The sequence below is a fragment of the Saccopteryx leptura genome, chromosome 2 (assembly GCF_036850995.1).
Source record: "Saccopteryx leptura isolate mSacLep1 chromosome 2, mSacLep1_pri_phased_curated, whole genome shotgun sequence".
In the NCBI taxonomy this organism is placed as follows: Eukaryota; Metazoa; Chordata; class Mammalia; order Chiroptera; family Emballonuridae; genus Saccopteryx; species Saccopteryx leptura.
The window spans coordinates 254,676,924-254,694,372 of record NC_089504.1 but is presented as its reverse complement, the minus strand read 5'-3'; the positions used below and the strand labels follow the sequence as shown (position 1 = coordinate 254,694,372).

General features: G+C 46.5%; 1 protein-coding gene across 2 annotated transcripts in view; it reads right to left on the bottom strand.

The window, feature by feature from the left end:
- Window positions 1-2,949, bottom strand: part of POU2F1 (POU class 2 homeobox 1) — a 124,341-nt gene extending 121,392 nt beyond the window's left edge. For both annotated transcript variants that reach the window (XM_066371404.1, XM_066371408.1), the window contains exon 1: window positions 2,849-2,949. In XM_066371404.1, the coding sequence (XP_066227501.1) occupies window positions 2,849-2,909 (61 nt within the window). In that variant the 5' untranslated portion in view covers window positions 2,910-2,949. The remainder of the gene's footprint in view (window positions 1-2,848) is intronic.
- Between the last annotated feature and the right edge of the window lie 14,500 nt (window positions 2,950-17,449).

Genomic DNA, 17,449 nt, shown 5'->3' with positions numbered 1-17,449 from the left:
ATAACGAAGAACCCATTTAAAATGAGCACGCATATGGGATCATTTCAAGGATGATACTTACGTAAGGCCTATAGTCTCCACTTGAGAGTTTGAGGAAATTAATTTCTACAATAGTATGGAAAGCCATCAGAATATAAAAGGGCCGTTAATAATCCTTTCCGTATTACAGAAAGTGTACCAGCGAAATTTTCTTTTTGTAAAACGCAATGTACATTTTCTCCTCTCAGATAAAATGCCTACAATCTCGGTGGTGGTTAAATTGCAGCTATAAAGGAAATTGTCCCGAGATAAATGGTTTCCCTATGAGAAGGTTTCCCTGCTCCACTTCACCTCAGGACAATAAATCAAATTAACTACACCCTGTCCTCTGTCCAATGACATCATCAGTTTGACAACATCTTGGGAATTGGGTGCTAAAACATATGCTATTTAAGGCGTGAAATCATATCCCTGCTTTCTGTCCACCTGACCTCAAGCATCAGGTCTCTGCAGCAGTCATTCACCTGAACATCCCCGAGAAAGCTACAGACTTTTATTTTTCCTGCTGCGTTTGGGGCCTGCCTCCTGGAGGTTAAAGAAGAAAAATGGTAAGAACTGATTATTTGAAACCGGCTTGCCTTTAGCCCATGAAATCTAAAATTTTGATACAAATTAAATTGAAGACCAATGTCTCACCAAATCTGTGCCTTTACATAATTTCACAGGTTTTAACACATCAGTGTTAAGCAACACTTCTGATACTTTCTTCAACTAGGTTCGGTAAAAACCACAGGAGAAATAACACGATGATTTTAAAGACACACTCCAACTAAACAAAATAAAAAGGAAAGAAAACTTTCACCAAGAGCAAGACCAAAAATTCAAAATCATTGTTTCTTCTACATAGCCAAAGTTAATCTGCCTTTCACCGACCCAACTGTCTAAATCTCCATAGAACATAAAATCAATTCTGACAACTTAAAGAAGAGGGGCGGATATGCTGGGAGGAGAGTAAGTTCCGAGATCAGGGTGGACACAATGCCTATGTTTATGCCTCCATTTTCACTCATTTAACCATGACACAAACTCTCAAAGAAAACAGAACCCCATTTCAGCGTTTCAGGAGTGCAACAAAACAAGCAAGTGTGTTACACTGACAGCACAAAATTAGTATCAGCCCATTTTAAATTCCAACAAAAAGGCTGAAAAGGGAGCACAGCCCTGGGAAGTTCTGCAAGTGCTGTCCCTTGGGATTTATAAAATACTAAGCTATTCCACAACTCCTGAAAAAGGAAAGGGGGGAAAAAAACGATTGGTTCTAGAAATCCTGCAGACCTACTTTCAAAAAGCCTGCAAGTGTTTAATTGGGGGGGGGGGGGGGTAAGAGGCAAAGGGCAGGAGGTATCTATCACCAAATCAAAGTGAAACCTAAACAGGCTTCATTGGGCCTCTGAAAATAGGACAGCTTTTTCTCCCTCCCACCCCCCACCCCTTAGGCCCAATATTACTGCAAACTGGAAGAAAGTCTTTCTAAGAGAAAACAAAACAGGGCAGAGTTGATGCTCAGTTCTGGAGCTGTTGTAACGCTGGGGAGGCCCCAGGAGGGTCAGCTGTGCCCGCAGAGGAGGGGGTGCCTGTGGATTGGGGGAAGGGGGGGAGTCATTTTGGTTATTAGTAAATAAATCAGGCGACCGAGAACAAGAGGCCTAGGCAACCGCAGGAGGAACCAGGCCTCGCCCCCCCCTTCTCTTCCCGGCACAGCCTGGGTTTGATCTCAGAGCCCTGTGGATTGCCAAGGAGAAAAAAAAAAGAATCATATCGAACCACAAAAGCACATGGGGCGAATGTAAAATATAAACACGGCGTTGGGCTGTGAGTGGCTGTTATTAAAGGTCTGAATTACTAAACATGAGAGGCGGGGAAAGCCAGGCGGCCATTTCAATAATATAAACCTCCCCGAATTAGACATTATTCAAATGAGAGAGGATTCGCGCAGCAGCAGCGAGCAAGGAGGACCCGGCCCCCGGCGAGGAGACGCGGCCACGAACCCGGCGGGGATCCCCATCTCTCCCTACACCTAGCAGGAGGGACACCGGGATGTTAGCAACTTGTCAGGCCGGGGGTCCCGAGGCCGGCCGTTCTCACGCCACGTTCTGGAGACCTGCGGGCGCTCCGGGGGCCGGGGGGCGCGGGGCCCGACCCCGGCCTGGCCTTGCGGTCAGGGAGAGACGCGGGGGCCACACCACCCCGCTCCCCCGGGGCTGCCGACCGACGGCCCGAGCACATGCCCTCCGAGGGGGACGTCCGAGGGTCGGGTCCCCCCCGCCCCGGAGGGCGCCCACCCGCCGCCCCTCGAGCGCGGGGCCTGCTCGGGTCGGGCTGCCCCCGGTGGGGGCACAAGCGGGCGCGGGGAGGTGCCGGGGCCGTGACCCCGGCCGGGCACCCCCCGCCGCCCCCGGGGGCACGCGTGCTCAGGGCCCGCCGCCTCCCGGCATTGTGCCGCCGCCGCCCGTCCTCCACGCCCCCCCCCCCGCGCCCGCCCGGGCCGCCCGCCCGCCGCTATGAATATGTAAAGCGTCTTCATTGTCCTCCGCGGCCTCGGACCCGCTCGGGCTCGGGCTCCGGCCGGGCGGAGGCGGAGGACGGGCCGCAGCCCCCGCTGCCCTGGGTCCCCCTCCGCTCGGCCGCTGCGAGCCTCTCTCCCCCTCCGCTCGGCTCCCGGCGGGGGCTCAGCGCTCCCCGGCCCCCCAGCTCCCCGCCGTTAATTATAATAATCCTGAGTACTAATAAATTATGCTAAGTCGCGGGGGGGGCCGCGGGAGCCGGGCTGGAGTATGAATATGAATATGTAAAATGCCGTAATGATTACCTGCTGCTGCTGCCGCCGCGGCTGAACTCTCATCTTGACTCGCTGCTCCTCCGTCCGCCATTTTGAATATTTTAACCAAAATCGCCGGGTCGATAAGCCCTCCCTCGCTCGGGCTCCCCTCCCCCCGCCCGCCCTCCACACCGCCCCCTCCAACTCGCCCCTCCCGCGCTTTCCTGTCCCCCGGCGCGCGACAGGGGGCGCACGAGTCCACCCCCGCGGACGAGCCCCACCTCTTCGGGCGGCTCTGCGCACGCGCCTTCCGGATGTGGCGGCTCCTCAGCCGCTAAAGCACCCCCAACCTGCCAGTCACCCCTTCGCTCCTCTTTTTCCGTCTTGGCTCTGCACATGCGCGACTCGCTCCACGCGCCCGAAAGGCTGTCTGCGCATGCGCGAGCACTTCGGCGCTCTCCCTTCTGCCGCGGAGCCCGTGCAGTGGAGTACATAGAAAGCCTGTCCTTCTCATAACCCTTCTCCTCCTCCGCCTCGGTCCCCTCCCGGCTTTGCTCCGGTTCCCCTAGGGGCCCAGCGGCATCCTCAAGGAAAGGGCAGGGACCCGACGACCCAGAGTGTGGAGGCGCGTGACTGCACGTGGGCTCACACTTTTTTAGGCTTTCCGCGCGGTGGGAACGCCTGCGGCGAGGCAGGGCCACGCCCCCCGCTAGGTGACTTCCGGCCCTGCGGGCAGGTAGGACGGAAACGCCCGCCGCCGGGGGCCGGGCTGAGGCACCTGTTGAGCCCCGCGCTAGCGTCCCGCTCGAAATTTGAATCCTGACAAATCCCCGCCCCCCCGTCTCTTGCCCCAGCCGCGGAGGCGCTGGGCCAGGGCGGGCGGAGCGTCCTGCCTTAATGAACCCAAATGTCTTCCGCTCTTGAGTAGAGTGTCTCCAACCCCGGCGGCTTCCGCGAGACCCAAGCGTCTGCTGGCCGCGCTCATTCCCGCGCGTCCCCTGCTCAGGTTCTCAGTCGAGTGCGAGTGGCCTTCCAGCCCCTAATCCAGCGGCAGGCCGTCTTCCTCCCCTCCTCTTCCCCTCGTTTAGGAACTTCTATTAAAACCCAGCAGTCAAGTGGACACTGATGACCTAATAAATACTAATGTCGAAATCGGCAACAGCTTCATGAATTTTACTTGGCTGTGTTTCTCAGCCTAAATGGGCTAGGCGTTCTCCATCGTAAATATCTTTCTTTGTAAGGAGCCGTAATGTTCTCTTCCTGTCCCCCTGCGCAAGGGTAGGTGTCTTTAACTTGAATGGTAAATGGCCCAAGACAAGATCCAGGTGTAATTATTTTACTAAATAATGTTTACGAAAGCCCTAAAGATTTTTTTCCAGTTTTTTAAATTTTATTTTTCAATTACAGTTTACATTCCATGTTATTTTGTACTAGTTTCAGGCATACAGCACAGTGGTTAGACAATCATATACATAGAGTACAAAGAAAAGTCTTTTAAAAAATCAGTCCGAGATTTTCTTGAAGAGAAATGGCTGTGAAGCTTAAATTGGGTAGAATTGCAGATTCTAAACTGAGGAAAACCTGACCCCCAAGAGGTGGTCAGCAGCTGTTTTAAAGGCCAAAGTTTTAATCATGGGTCTTAGTCTGTTTGCTGAATTCCTTACACTGTGAAAATATAGTTAAAGAAAGCTATTGTCCGTGACAGCCAATGAAGTTGGGGTAGGATTGATTTATTCACAGTAATTAAGCCTTAGGGTATGTGCAAGACTGTTTTACACCGAATAATTGGGCCACCCTGTAATCTAATTATTTCAAGCCACACCAACCAACACACAGATAAGGAAATGTAAAGTTAATCTGGAAATATGGCCTAAATTAGTATATTCACTAGCCTTACTCAAGGGGAAGTCTCAGAATCCTTAACCCATTTGAAATAAAGTTAAGTACATACCTCTGCTCTGAAGGCGACAAATTTGAAATCATCTCCAATACGGAAAAGAACTCAAGTACCCTTACCTCAATTCCTATATTCTGTTTAATATTTGTTTTGCTCTTTGATTCAGAAGTAAATTAACATTCTTTATTATTTCAATCCAATAAGAGGAAATTTTCATGGAATGAATTTTTATTCAAGTTAGAATAACTATGAGAAAAAAAATAGTGTAACAGTCTTCTATATCAATGATTCATTTCCCTTTTAATGACTATACTTACATTTCTAAATGTGTGCTCAGATCCTAACAGGATGCCTGGGCATAGTAGGTACCCATTAATATTTGTTTAGTAAAAAATAATGACAATACAGTTATATATGTTAGGATTATTTTAAAATATTGATAGTCATTGAATAAGTATTTATGAATTCCTGCAATTGGTCACAAACTTTCCTAGGTGCTGATAATATGAAAATGTAAGGCACTTATTTGATGTTAGCAAACTTGTGTGAAACAACTTTTTTTTAATCCTCATAATTCTGAGGGCAGGAAATCCACTCATTCCAATTTTAATGCCAATAGGAGATAGAGAGACATATGACTCTCATTATACATATATATGTATATATGAATGAGATGTGTTATAAGGAATTGACTCACAGTTACGGAGGCTGAGAGGTCTCACAATCTGCAGTCTGAAGGCCTGAGAAGCAGGAGTGGTATATGTTCCAGTTCTGATCTAACTTAATGTTCCTTCCAACATTAGCCTACACCCCACACATATTCTACATTCCCACACATATTCCCTAGACTTACGTGCATAAATTAGGAAATAAAAGAGTTCTTGTTACAAGGGATGCACAGGCCTGATGAGTTTTACAAGAAGTTTATTTAAGCATCTGTAAAACAGAGGGGCTGCGACTCTAATGGCAATAGCCGAGATCTGCAGAAAGGGGGTGTCTGATATAGGAGTTGCTGCAGGCATTTGCTAGCATGAGGTTCGGTGCACCTGGGCATGCCCAAATGAGCATATCCTGGTTTGTGGCCTTGGTTATAGATTGTCTCCCTTTCCCAACCTTCAGGTCCCTCCTGATGGCCTTGGCCCAAGGACATTTCCCCCAGAACCTTCCCAGGGAGGGGTAGTTGCTTAAGGGGAGGGGGAGGTTGAGAGAGGGAGATGCTTAATGAAAAAGTTGCCCTATGGGAGGTTGGGTGAGGGGAATTTGAGTTTAAAGGGGCTCTGCATTTAAAGGAGCCCTGAACCCAAACCCAACACTTCTGGATTGTAGTGTACTTCATGAGTCCATTAATACCCAGTTCACGTTGGGAAGCTCAAGTGTCATGGTAACCTGGTGGCCCAGGGTTCAGTATTCCAGTCTTTGTTAAGGTTCAGTAGCAGGCCAAGAGCTGTTTCTCAAAAGAAGAGTAGTTATTCCTCGAAGATGGCAGATTTTGCTCTAAAATTCTAAGGGTCTGAGCTGCGATTCACCTGTGAGAGCTGCCCACGGTTCCCAGCGGCTTCCCCATCAGCCACGGACACTTCAAGCGCCATTGGATCTGCTGGATCCATGGCCCCAAGGGCAGAGCCGTTTGCACAGCACTCTGGACCTATTTCAGAGCCTTCTCTTGTACTGGGCCTCATTCAAAACTAACAGCTTTTTGGATCACTTGGTAAATGGGTTGGTAAAACACGCCCAAATGAGGAACGTGTGGCCTCCAAACTCCAAAGAGGCCCACTTACCCTTTCCCATTATATATGAAGCATAGGGACTTCAATTGCCTTTTCCTCCATGTCTTATGGTGTACCCAGAAGTTTTTCCAAGGACAATTTTGATCCTCCCTCAGATATTTCCATGATCTTCTTCCTCGGACAGGTGGAGAGGGCTTTCATTAAATTAACGGATAGATTATTCAAAGTTTGTCATACCCATGTACTGTAGCTGACTGCTGCAATTTATGTGTCTATGTAGAATATTTGTACTTAATGTTCAATGTAGAATATTTGTACTTCCCCGAAAAGGTACACTGAAATCTTTACAAGCCATTACTTATCAAAAAGCTCAATATCATTGACAGAGAACTAACTAATGGACACATAGTCCATTTTTTCCTGTGGTTCAGGGTCAGCAAATTCAAGAGACAACTCTTCCTTACCATCCCTTCTGAGCCCCTGGCCAACTTCTTTAATCCATAGCCCTTTCTTATGCTGAACCTAGACTCTTTCTTGCTCAATACAATTCTTCCCAATCAGCGCTTCATGTCGTCATTGGCATCTCATCAGTGCTGGCATACAGGAAGAAATCCATTTGTAATTCTGATACTCTTAAAAGCCAAACTGTTAGAAAGCTGCTCACTTAAAATACATTATTTTGTCCCCTTGTAAGATTCTTTCCTAGAATTATGCTTTGGACTTATGTCATCAGCCTACATTAAAATCGAAAGAAAGAAGAAGAAGAGGAGGAGCAGGAGGAAGAGGAGGAGGAGGAGGAGGAAAGTAAGGAGGGAGGGAGGAAGGGAGGGAGGGAGGAAGGAAGGAGGGAAGGAAGGAAAGAAACCCCTAAGGAATGTATCATATTTACTGTAGGAGTGTTTTTTGGAGTGTCTGTTTTCTTTCTGAGGCTTAGTTCTTAGTATCTGATAGGCAGAGGTTAAGTAACTTGCCCAAGTTCGTAGAGTAAGGGAGAGGGCTAGGAGTTGAACCAAAAACTGTCTGAACCCATATCCTCTTTGCCTTTCCTCCCTGTGCCCAGATTTGCTCCCTGCCTGGGCTGCCATCTCCCACCCAGCTTCCTCCTGCAACCAGACATTCAGTGCTTTGCTTTGTTTCCATGAGTTTTGGTGCCTGTTTTTCCCCCTCTGTATTCATTGATTCCTTTTCTATCCTTTTTTTTTTCTTTTCCTGCCTCTTCCTCTCCTTCTTCATCAGCTTTTTCTAGATAAACTCCTCCTGCATTCACTCATCAATCCATTATAGTCTGACATCTGCTCCCACCCTGTTCCTGAAATTACTTTATTGGAACTTACCAGTGACCTCCTAAGTGCTAAGTCTAATAACATTTTCACTTCTCATCTCACTCCATCTCTAAGCAATTTGACAATGGTAATCATTCCTGCCTTCTTCAAGCCCTCTCTCTAACTCTGGCTTCAAGGACAAATTGCTCTCCAATTTCTTTTCTTATCTCTCTAACCATGTCTTGGTTTTCTTCACTGGATCCTCTTCTTCCTGCCTCCTGTAGACACTCTTGGACCTATCCCCACAATTTCAACTGTAATGTCTCTGAAGACAACCCCCAAATCTACACCTTCAGTCCTGATCTCTCCAAAATGTCAGACGCTATTTGACTGCATTGGTCTCTTTTACTAAACTATTATTCAAGGACTGCACTAGATCATCCTCATTATTTTTGGTATCTTTTTATGCTCAATGCTCCAGCACATGGTGTGGACATAGTCTATGCTTAGCAATTAAAAAAAAACCAATGTCTTACATACTTGTCCCTGTATTTTAGTGGCCATCCTGTAGCATCAGAAGCCTTGATTCTCTAACAAGCATTCATCAAGTACCTGCCATGTTTGCTCTAGGCAAAACATTTCCTCTTGGTTTTGGGACATCTTGGAAACAGCACACACTCAATTCAGTCTTTTCATTTACCAAGTCTACATTTATGTCTTTATGTTTTATACTCTAAGATGCACATTTCCCCCCATTCTTCTATATCTTTGAAATCAAGAGGCATCTTCCAAGGGATGTGATAAGAAAGCGTCATATCATAATTGAAAACATTTTTAATGACACATAAATAATAGTACAACTTACAATCAATGGCATTGTATTTCATCTTATTTTTTTTTGTATTTTTCTGAAGTGAGAAGCGGGGAGGCAGAGAGACAGACTCCCGCATGCACCCGACCAGGATCCACCCAGCATGCCCACCAGGGAGCAATGTTCTGCCCATCTGGGGCATTGCTCCATTGCAACCAGAGCCATTCTAGTGCCTGAGGTGGAGGCCATGGAGCCATTCTCAGCACCAGGGCCAACTTTGCTCCAATGTAGCCTTGACTGTGGGAGGGGAAGAGAGAGATAGAGAGAAAGGAGAGGAGAAAGGGTGGAGAAGCAGATGAGTGCCTCTCCTGTGTGCCCTGATTGGGAATTGAACCTGGGACTTCCACACACAGGGCTGACACTCTAATGCTGAGCCAACCAGCCAGGGCCAGCATTTTAAGTTCTATAAAACACAATATTATATATTGAAAATTTAAGGTTAAGAAGATTTGTAGGTAGAGCACAGAGCACACTCCTAGCAGCTGTGGCTGATGCAATGCTGTGAGAACACTCCAGCACCTGAAACCCTACTAGGCACACCCAGGAGGGAGCTCGCCTGCTATAAGAAAGTGACTCAGTGCTAACCAGGCAGCTTCCTGACCTTTTTAGCCATTGGCTTTGAAGAACATGCTGTAATACCCTATAGGCTGAACCTGTGTATATAAGCTAGCTTACTTCCTGAATAAAGTGGATCTGCGTCACTGAACCTGGTCCCCAAGTCAGGTCTCTGCGTCTCCATTGTCCTCACCCCTGGGTGAGCCTTGTCCATATACTGGCGCTTCGAACAGGGACCCAACCGGCACTCAAAGGACGGGTAAGTGACCCTCTGCAATGGGAAACCTTCTCCCTTACTCCTGAGCCCCACAAACTCGAGCCCTCTATGTCTTATTGCAGAGTAGGTGAGTTATAGTTTGTGAAAAGGATCTGTGTACTTACTGGGAGATTCTCTCTGGTCTCAATCCCTGGATTGAGGATGTGCCCCTCTGGGACCCGGATACTTGGGCCCGAGCTCTCCGACGCATTCGTTCGGCCAAGGTACATGAAGGACAAACCTTCCCTCTCGGCCTCACTCCTGCCTTATTGGCAGTGCATGCCTGCTTGACTGGTGCTCCTGCTGAGGACCCTCCGCCGGTCCCTAAGGTCCTACAGGCTACTCCTCTTTTAGAGGAACCCCTACCTCCGTATTCGCCTCCCCCTGTAGAGGAAGAAAAGGGTTGGGCCACCAAGTTTGATGGACTTGCAGCCCAGCATGCAGAAATGAAACTAGATACATTAGAAACCACACCATCAGCTCCGCCACCCAAAGAAGCGGAAGTCGCTACTTCCGCATTCCCTGCCAGGGCTCAATGCCCCACCCCAGCCTCTCAAATGCCATTTTCTACCCCAGCTTTAACTCCAACACGTGTTCCTGCTTCAGACCCATGGGCCAGCCTATACGCTCCCATGTGTCTTTTTTCTTTCTTGTCTCTCTCTCTCCCTCACCTCTCTATCTGAAATGACACTGGAAGGACCCAGCCATGGCATAGTGGCGGGATCACACCCTCTTCTAATGCAAGGGAGAGGTTATGCTTGTGTTTTTCAGCCAATTTGGATCCCAGGAACCCCCCAACCTGCTTGATAGAGTTTCTTGGGCACCCACTAAATGGTTCAGTCTTCACCCATCCAAAGCCATAGCCTTGGCCTTCTCCTTACCAACTATGCCTGAGGGGAGGAGGTCCTCAGTGCTCCAGAAGAAGACCTCGCAGCTGGTGTACACACCCCACCACCTGGGGGGATGTGGAGGCTTTGGTGGGGCAGGCCCAGAGAATGGCCCCTGATGGGCCCCCACGTCCTGGTGCTCTGTTCTTGCTTGTGTGTGCTGTAGTGACCACTGACTCCCAGATGCAGGTGGACCCCCACGTCTGGGCTACTTTTCTCCACCCTGGCATAATTATGCCTGTTGAAGTTAATAGCCCACAGTTTCCAGCAGTATATTCCAGTAACTGCTCCCTTAGTTTCCCTTGTGACATTAGTGGCCAGGAATCCCAACAGTAGAACGGCACTATATGGGATAAGCTCAGTGACCCAATGCTACTTAAGTTTAATAACACCATCCCCTCAGAGGGGTGGGTCCTCCTTCAAAATCATACTACGGGGGACTTTGCTGAAAATGGTACTACCAACCAAGGCTCAGTACTTGGTCTACAAACCCTCCTCCCCCTAGCTACCAACAGTTGGGCCCGCCTCACTAACCTTGCCTTCCCAGGGTCGCCTCTTTGCCCGTTCCTGTATGATGAACATCTAAGACCTTGGAAAGACTGCCACATTGCCTCTGGCCTGGATGCACAGACCATCAACCTTGGAGTTTGGCATCAAAACTGAGAGATGGAATGCAACCATATGCAATACGCAGCCTGCAGAAAGCCATCTATTCCATGTTTGGATGCTGGGACCTTTGTGGGAAGAGGACGTGCATGGACCTACGTCTATTTTTTACAATCAAAATGGAACTGTGTTTAATGGCACCTGGAAGGTTTCTGTAACACAATGGGAGGGAAATGACATCCTGACCCCTAGGAGGAATCCCCTGTTTAAGACCCCCGTTCTATTTCCTAACTAATCAAACATTACAGAAGCTTGCCTCATTGTTTAATCCAGCTAATCTATTAGTATATAGTATAATAGGTATTATAGTTGTTTTAGTTCTACTAGGGTTCTGTTGCATAATGCATAGCATTCAGAAGCTACAACAACAGCAAGCTGTCATTCATCAAGTCCAAGTGGCTCTAATTAAAAGAGAAGGGGGAGATGCGGGTGGAGCGCAGAGAGCATTCCTAGCAGCTGTGGCTGATGCAATGCTGTGAGAACACTCCAGTACCTGAAACCCTCCTAGGCACACCCAGGAGGGAGCTCACCCACTATAAGGAAGTGACTCAGCACTAACCAGGCAGCTTCCTGACCTTTTCAGCCATTGGCTTTGAAGAACACACTGTAACACCCTATAGGTTGAACCTGTGTATATAAGCTAGCTTACTTCCTGAATAAAGTGGATCCGCATCACTGAACCTGATCCCCGGAGTCGGGTCTCTCTGTCTCTGTCGTCCTCACCCCCGGTGGGTCTTGTCCACAAAGATTCCTTCTACTATGTTTTATCATCCATGAAATATTTAAATATTCTCAATATACTGGATTATCAAAGGCAGGAAAAGAGATATTTTTAAGGACTTCCATGGGCACGGTAGATTTACATATCTAAGCATTTCCTCTGCTCTAAATATACAGCAATGAAGTGTCATCCTTATACACCAAGGTTGTGAGTTCAATTCCCAGTCAAGACACATACAAGAGTCAACCAATGAATTCACAAATGGGTGAAACAACAAATCTATGTTTTTCTCTTGGTGTCTTTCTCTCTCTTAAAAAAAGATGAATAAGCCCTGGCCGGCTAGCTCAGTGGTAGAGTGTCAGCCCAGCATGTAGAAGTCCCAAGTTCAATTTCCAGCCAGGGCACACAGGAGAAGTGCCCATTTGCTTCTCCACGCTTCCCCCTGTACTTTCTCTCTATCTCTTCCCCTCCCACAGCCAAGGCTCCATTGGAGCAAAGTTGGCCTGGGTGCTGAGGATCACTCCATGGCCTCTGCCTCAGGCACTAGAATGGCTCCGGCCACAACAGAGCAACACCCCAGATGGGCAGAGCATTGTCCCCTGATGGGCATGCCAGGTGGATCTTGGTCAGGCACATGCAGGAGTCTGTTTTTCTGCCTCCTTGCTTCTCACTTCCGAAAAATACAAATATAAATAAATAAATAAAATAAAGAAAGATTATATGGCAATGATAGATAGAAAGAAGAGAGAGAGAGAGAGAGAGAGAGAGAGAGAAAGAAACTCAACAAGATATGGGCTCAAAAGCAGTCACTTCCAGGAATCAGGAGGAACAAAAAGTAGAAGCCAGCAACCAGCCCGTTGGGTTGCAGACCCCAGGGCAGATATGCTACCTGGGACTTTAGTGCTATGAAAAGGAAGAACCAGAAAGAGGCTCATGACTTGAGTCAGTGGTCAGCAAACTCATTAGTCAACAGAGCCAAATATCAACAGTACAACGGTTGAAATTTCTTTTGAGAGCCAAATTTTTTAAACTTAAACTATATAGATAGGTACATTGTTATTAATTTAATTAGGGTATTTCAAGCTGGCAAAAGAGTCGCACTCAAGGGGCCAAAGAGACGCATGTGGCTTGCAAGCCGCAGATTGCCGACCACTGACTTGAGTCGTCCCTGTCCTGGCCCCCTGACACACCCACACACCCACACGCTTTGGTTGGTGGGTTCTTGTTATAATTTTATCTTACATAAATCATATTACCTAGGTACATCTTACATAAATAAAGAACAGAACCCAGCATTTTAGAATACAGAGAATGCTAGGTTTACCCCATTCCTCACTTCCTCACCTCATTGGGAAACCATTATCATTTACTTGTTGCTTGTTCTCCCAACATCTTCTCCTGCAACTACATAAATTCTGTTTTCTCTCTTTCTAATGCAAAAGATAGCAGACCACCCTCATGGTTCTGTATCTCACTTTCCTTACTTACCTGCACGCTCAGAGGCGGTGACACGTCAAGACACGGAGATGTGACTCATCTTTCCCATGGCTGGGGGCACTTCCTTCTGCGCATGAACCAAGGTGAACCCCAGTCCTCTGTGGCTATACACAGGCTGTTTTCTAATGAGCCCTGTAACTCACGCTGTCCCACGAACAACCTCCTACCTATTGTATTTCCCCATGTATAAGATGCACCCTTTTCCGAAAAATATGGGGGTCTAAAAACTGGATGTGTCTTATACCATGGTTGTAGTTTTTTTTTTTTTTAACTTGCATTTCTTGCTTGAGGAGTTGTATGAATTTTATGATGAATAAAACTTAAGTTCAATAACTTTATGCAACACGTTTTTTTTCAAATATTTTGGGCCCCAAAATTAAGGTGTGTCTTATACATGCAGGTGTCTTATACATGGGGAAATACGGTATGTCATTTCACACCCCCATACGTTTTTAAGTGGACTGAGTAAAATGGTTGCCTAACTGCCGTCCTTGGGCCATGGCTTCACCAGAAGTTGAGGAGTTAGCAGAGTCGGAACACAGAGGCACAGCCTCACTACCAGGAAGTGAATGAAACTACTCACTTTAATTAAAAAACATAATTAAATAGCAAAAGAGAGAGATTTCAAAACAAGTATGTATATATGCGTGCATATAAATATATATATTTCAAAACAAACCATGTGTGTATTAATATATATTAATATATTTTTAATACTAAATTACATTTACATGGATTTGTTTTAAAATTATGGTTAATTTATATTAAAGCAATTTAACTAATTTTTTAATTGGGTTTTGTACCTCCAACCTAAACCAGAATCACATCCCAATGGTTCAAAGATTTAAATGTAAAAAAAGTAAAAATAAAAGTTCTAGAAGAAAACATGAACAAATTCCTTTAGAAGAAAGCTATTTAGTTATATTATCATCAGAAAAAGTCAAATCTGAGGCAAGAGGAGTAAAAATACATGATAACACAAGGCTAATCCACCGAGAAGCTCTAACAATTATAAATTTGTATGCAGCTAGGAGCCTACCTTGAAATGCATAGAATAAAGACTGACTCAAGTATATAGCGAGATCAGCAAGATCACAGGCATAGAAGATTTTATAGGTTTCTCCCTATTTTTGCTGAACCAGAAATGTAAGGTGACCATGGTGCCCTTTCCCCTCTCGTCACAGTTACGAGGGCTGAACCTCCCGGATTGAGTCCAAACTGTGAATCATTCCTGTTCTGCTGTGCCTGGACATATCTAGCCAAGTGACACAGATCAGCAGATATCTATTTGCTTAAAGGTCTACAACTTCCGGGACATAAACTATCCTACATCATCCTGGCACTGCCCACACATCCAAATCCATCTTGGTCTTTGAAGGGGACAGGGGACTGTGATTAGAGCATGGTGTCTATTACTCAGGTTAAACTCCTGGCTCAGATTCCCATGAGCACCCATCTACGGGTTCCTGTGGAGAGGTAGTTCCAGAAACAGAGGTGATATTCAAAATATTTAACACCCAGAACAATACAAGCATTGACCAAACAGAACAGACAATGCAACACTTGCCAGGGCATATCTGGTGAACTTAAGCCCTGTTGGTAGAGACCATTGCATGAAACTTTTTATAGGACATCTAGGCACAAGGAGATTTGTCTTCCAACATCATTTAATGCACAAAGGGAAGCGAGAGAGCTCTGACCAACCCTGACAAACCAAGAACCTCAGTGTATTGGGAGTGGGACCAGTAGCACCAACCCAAAGCAATAACAGTGTCTGGAGAGGGATGGGTCATCTCATTTAAATATAAGATGCAGGATGCCTTGGGTAACCACCTGGATGTGTTGAGGAGGGAGCAGAGTGTGGTGTTAGGTCAGTTCTTGCATCAGCTGGGACTGAGATGGACCCCATTCACTATTTAACCTCAGGCAAGGGACTCAAATGCCCTATACATACCTGTAAAAGCCGATCTTCTGTAAAAAGCAATCACAGTGCTATCTTGGGGCTTCCTGGTGTCACACCATGGAACACACCCAGAAGGTCCCACCAGAAATACCCGCAGGGACCAGTCCTGCACGGGGTTGGCAGAGCCAGTGACAAGAGCCACACACGTCAGCGACTTGAGCACAACCAGGGACAGGGAGAAAGCAAACTGGGCTTTACTGAGCTATTGCTCCGCTATTTCACTTCAGTTCCATAAATACCATCTCCAGAGATAGAAACAATTCCTTCCCTCGACAAGATGTTAGGTTCCTGAGCCTTCACCACTGTGGGTTCGGCACACACTATGCAGTATGCGTAGACCAGGCAAAATCTCAAAGTAAAACCACCTGGACTTCCACCTCGGATATGAACTTGGGGCGGGGAGGTGTCAGAGCCAGTGGGAGGAAGGAGATGAAGAAGGCGTGGTCAACCACCAGCTTCCAGGTTGGGAGGCTGGGGGGTTGGGGGCCCCTATACATATAAGACATAAAGAGAGGAGCCGAGATTAGCAGTGAGGACGAGCACACCGAGGGTGTCCCCCTGCAGTTTCCAGATAGAAGAGATATCAGGCAGGACATAAATATACATGACCTCATTTCAATATTTTCTTGCCCTTGGGAAGAAAGGATCACTTCCTCTCCATGACAGTCAGAGGGACTGAGGTTCAGGGAAACTCAGTAACTTGCCCACCAAAGTTGTACAGGCACTGAGACCTGAACCCAGGACCACCTTCTACTCAGCTTTTTTTCACTCGATAAGACTGCCCTGACTCAGGAAAGAGGAAAAAAAAAACCCCACAAAACACCTAGCATTTCTCACTGCCAGATAGTTCTGAACTGCTATTTACTTTCTCATCTATTTCATATTATGATAATGTTTTCCTGGAATCAGATGATATAATACTAGAAATGGAAGATGTTTATTCGCTGCAAAGATTACACAATGCGGGCTTCCTGTCATAACCAGGGGACCGTGCTCGCATCCCTCGCGATTTCCAGTCTTCTCTGGGTCTGGTCATGCTTATTTTTAGGAAATCTGTTTTTCCTAAGCCCGTTCGCCTTCAAAAGGGAAAGAGGCTCGGGCAGAACAGTGAAGTGCCTGTCTGATGTGTATCAAGTCTGGAGTCTGTCTGAAATTTGTTTCTGGGAAACCTCGCCTGTGATGAATGGTTGAGGATTGAAATGACACCACGGACAGTCTCCCTTCTAATAAAGCAAATGACTCCTAACAAAACTGTTTGGTTTTATTTCTTCATACAAAATTCATGTTTGAATTGGCTCTGGGCCCTAAAATTTGCATAACAAGTTGGTTTTTTGGGTGTTTTTTTTTTTGCATTATTCAATTGTATACACCATTGCATTAAGCTTTTGCGAGGGATGGTAAAATCTAATTAATTCAGAATATTAAGTACAATTTCCATAAAACAAATAGGGTGATGTTGTTGGGGGGTGAGGTGGAGCGCCCCATCCCCGCCTGTCCCCCGTGTCTCAGTCACAAATATACCGAAAACCCCTCCTCTGCTCTCTTTCCTCCGGTAACTCCAATTTAAGGGAACGCAGCCAAGACCCAAAGGCAATTTAAAATTCCTCGAAATAGACAAAATAACACTCTTACAGACTTGCACTTTGTTCCTAGGCAAACCTTTGCAACCCTCTGTCAAAAGTTAGAAACCAATCTTTGTTTGTTTGTTTTGCTTTTTTAGGCAGATGTTTTGCAAGAGTCATGTGACTGCTAGACCCAAAGCAGGTCAAATTAAGAGGACAATGGGGGAGAGTCCTAGGACCCGTCTCCCTTAGAGAAGCAAGAAGTGTCTGTTGACAGCCTAGTAACCGTGCAAGAGAGAAAAGCCTACCAAACATGAATCTAAGCATTCAGAACGCATGGCAGTCTGGGCATGGTTTATCTCGGGAGAGCAGAGCCCTACCTACGCCACCAGGTCCTAGGGGCCTCACTAGGGTACCAAACATAGACAGTGCTCATGAGGACTTGGAGACACCGAGGAGTGAGTGGTTCGATTTCAGATTTGATCTGTTTTCCCTGTTTCAGAAGAGTTGCCATATTCTTCGTTAGGACTCTCATCACAAAGATGAAAATGTTATAAATCGTGAAGGGCTGTTTCCCTCACTGGGAAGCTTGACTTACTCGCTATGTCACACTTCCTAACAAGGGAGAAATAAATAAGAGTCTCCTTACACAGCATAATTGAGTCCTCTTTCTTCTGTTTAAGAAATAAACTGTGTAAACCGTGTTGACCTCTTAGATAGTCCAGGTGTCTCAAGACTCCACCGCCGATGGGTACGTAGGAGATCTGTTATCATCAATAATCCCAAAG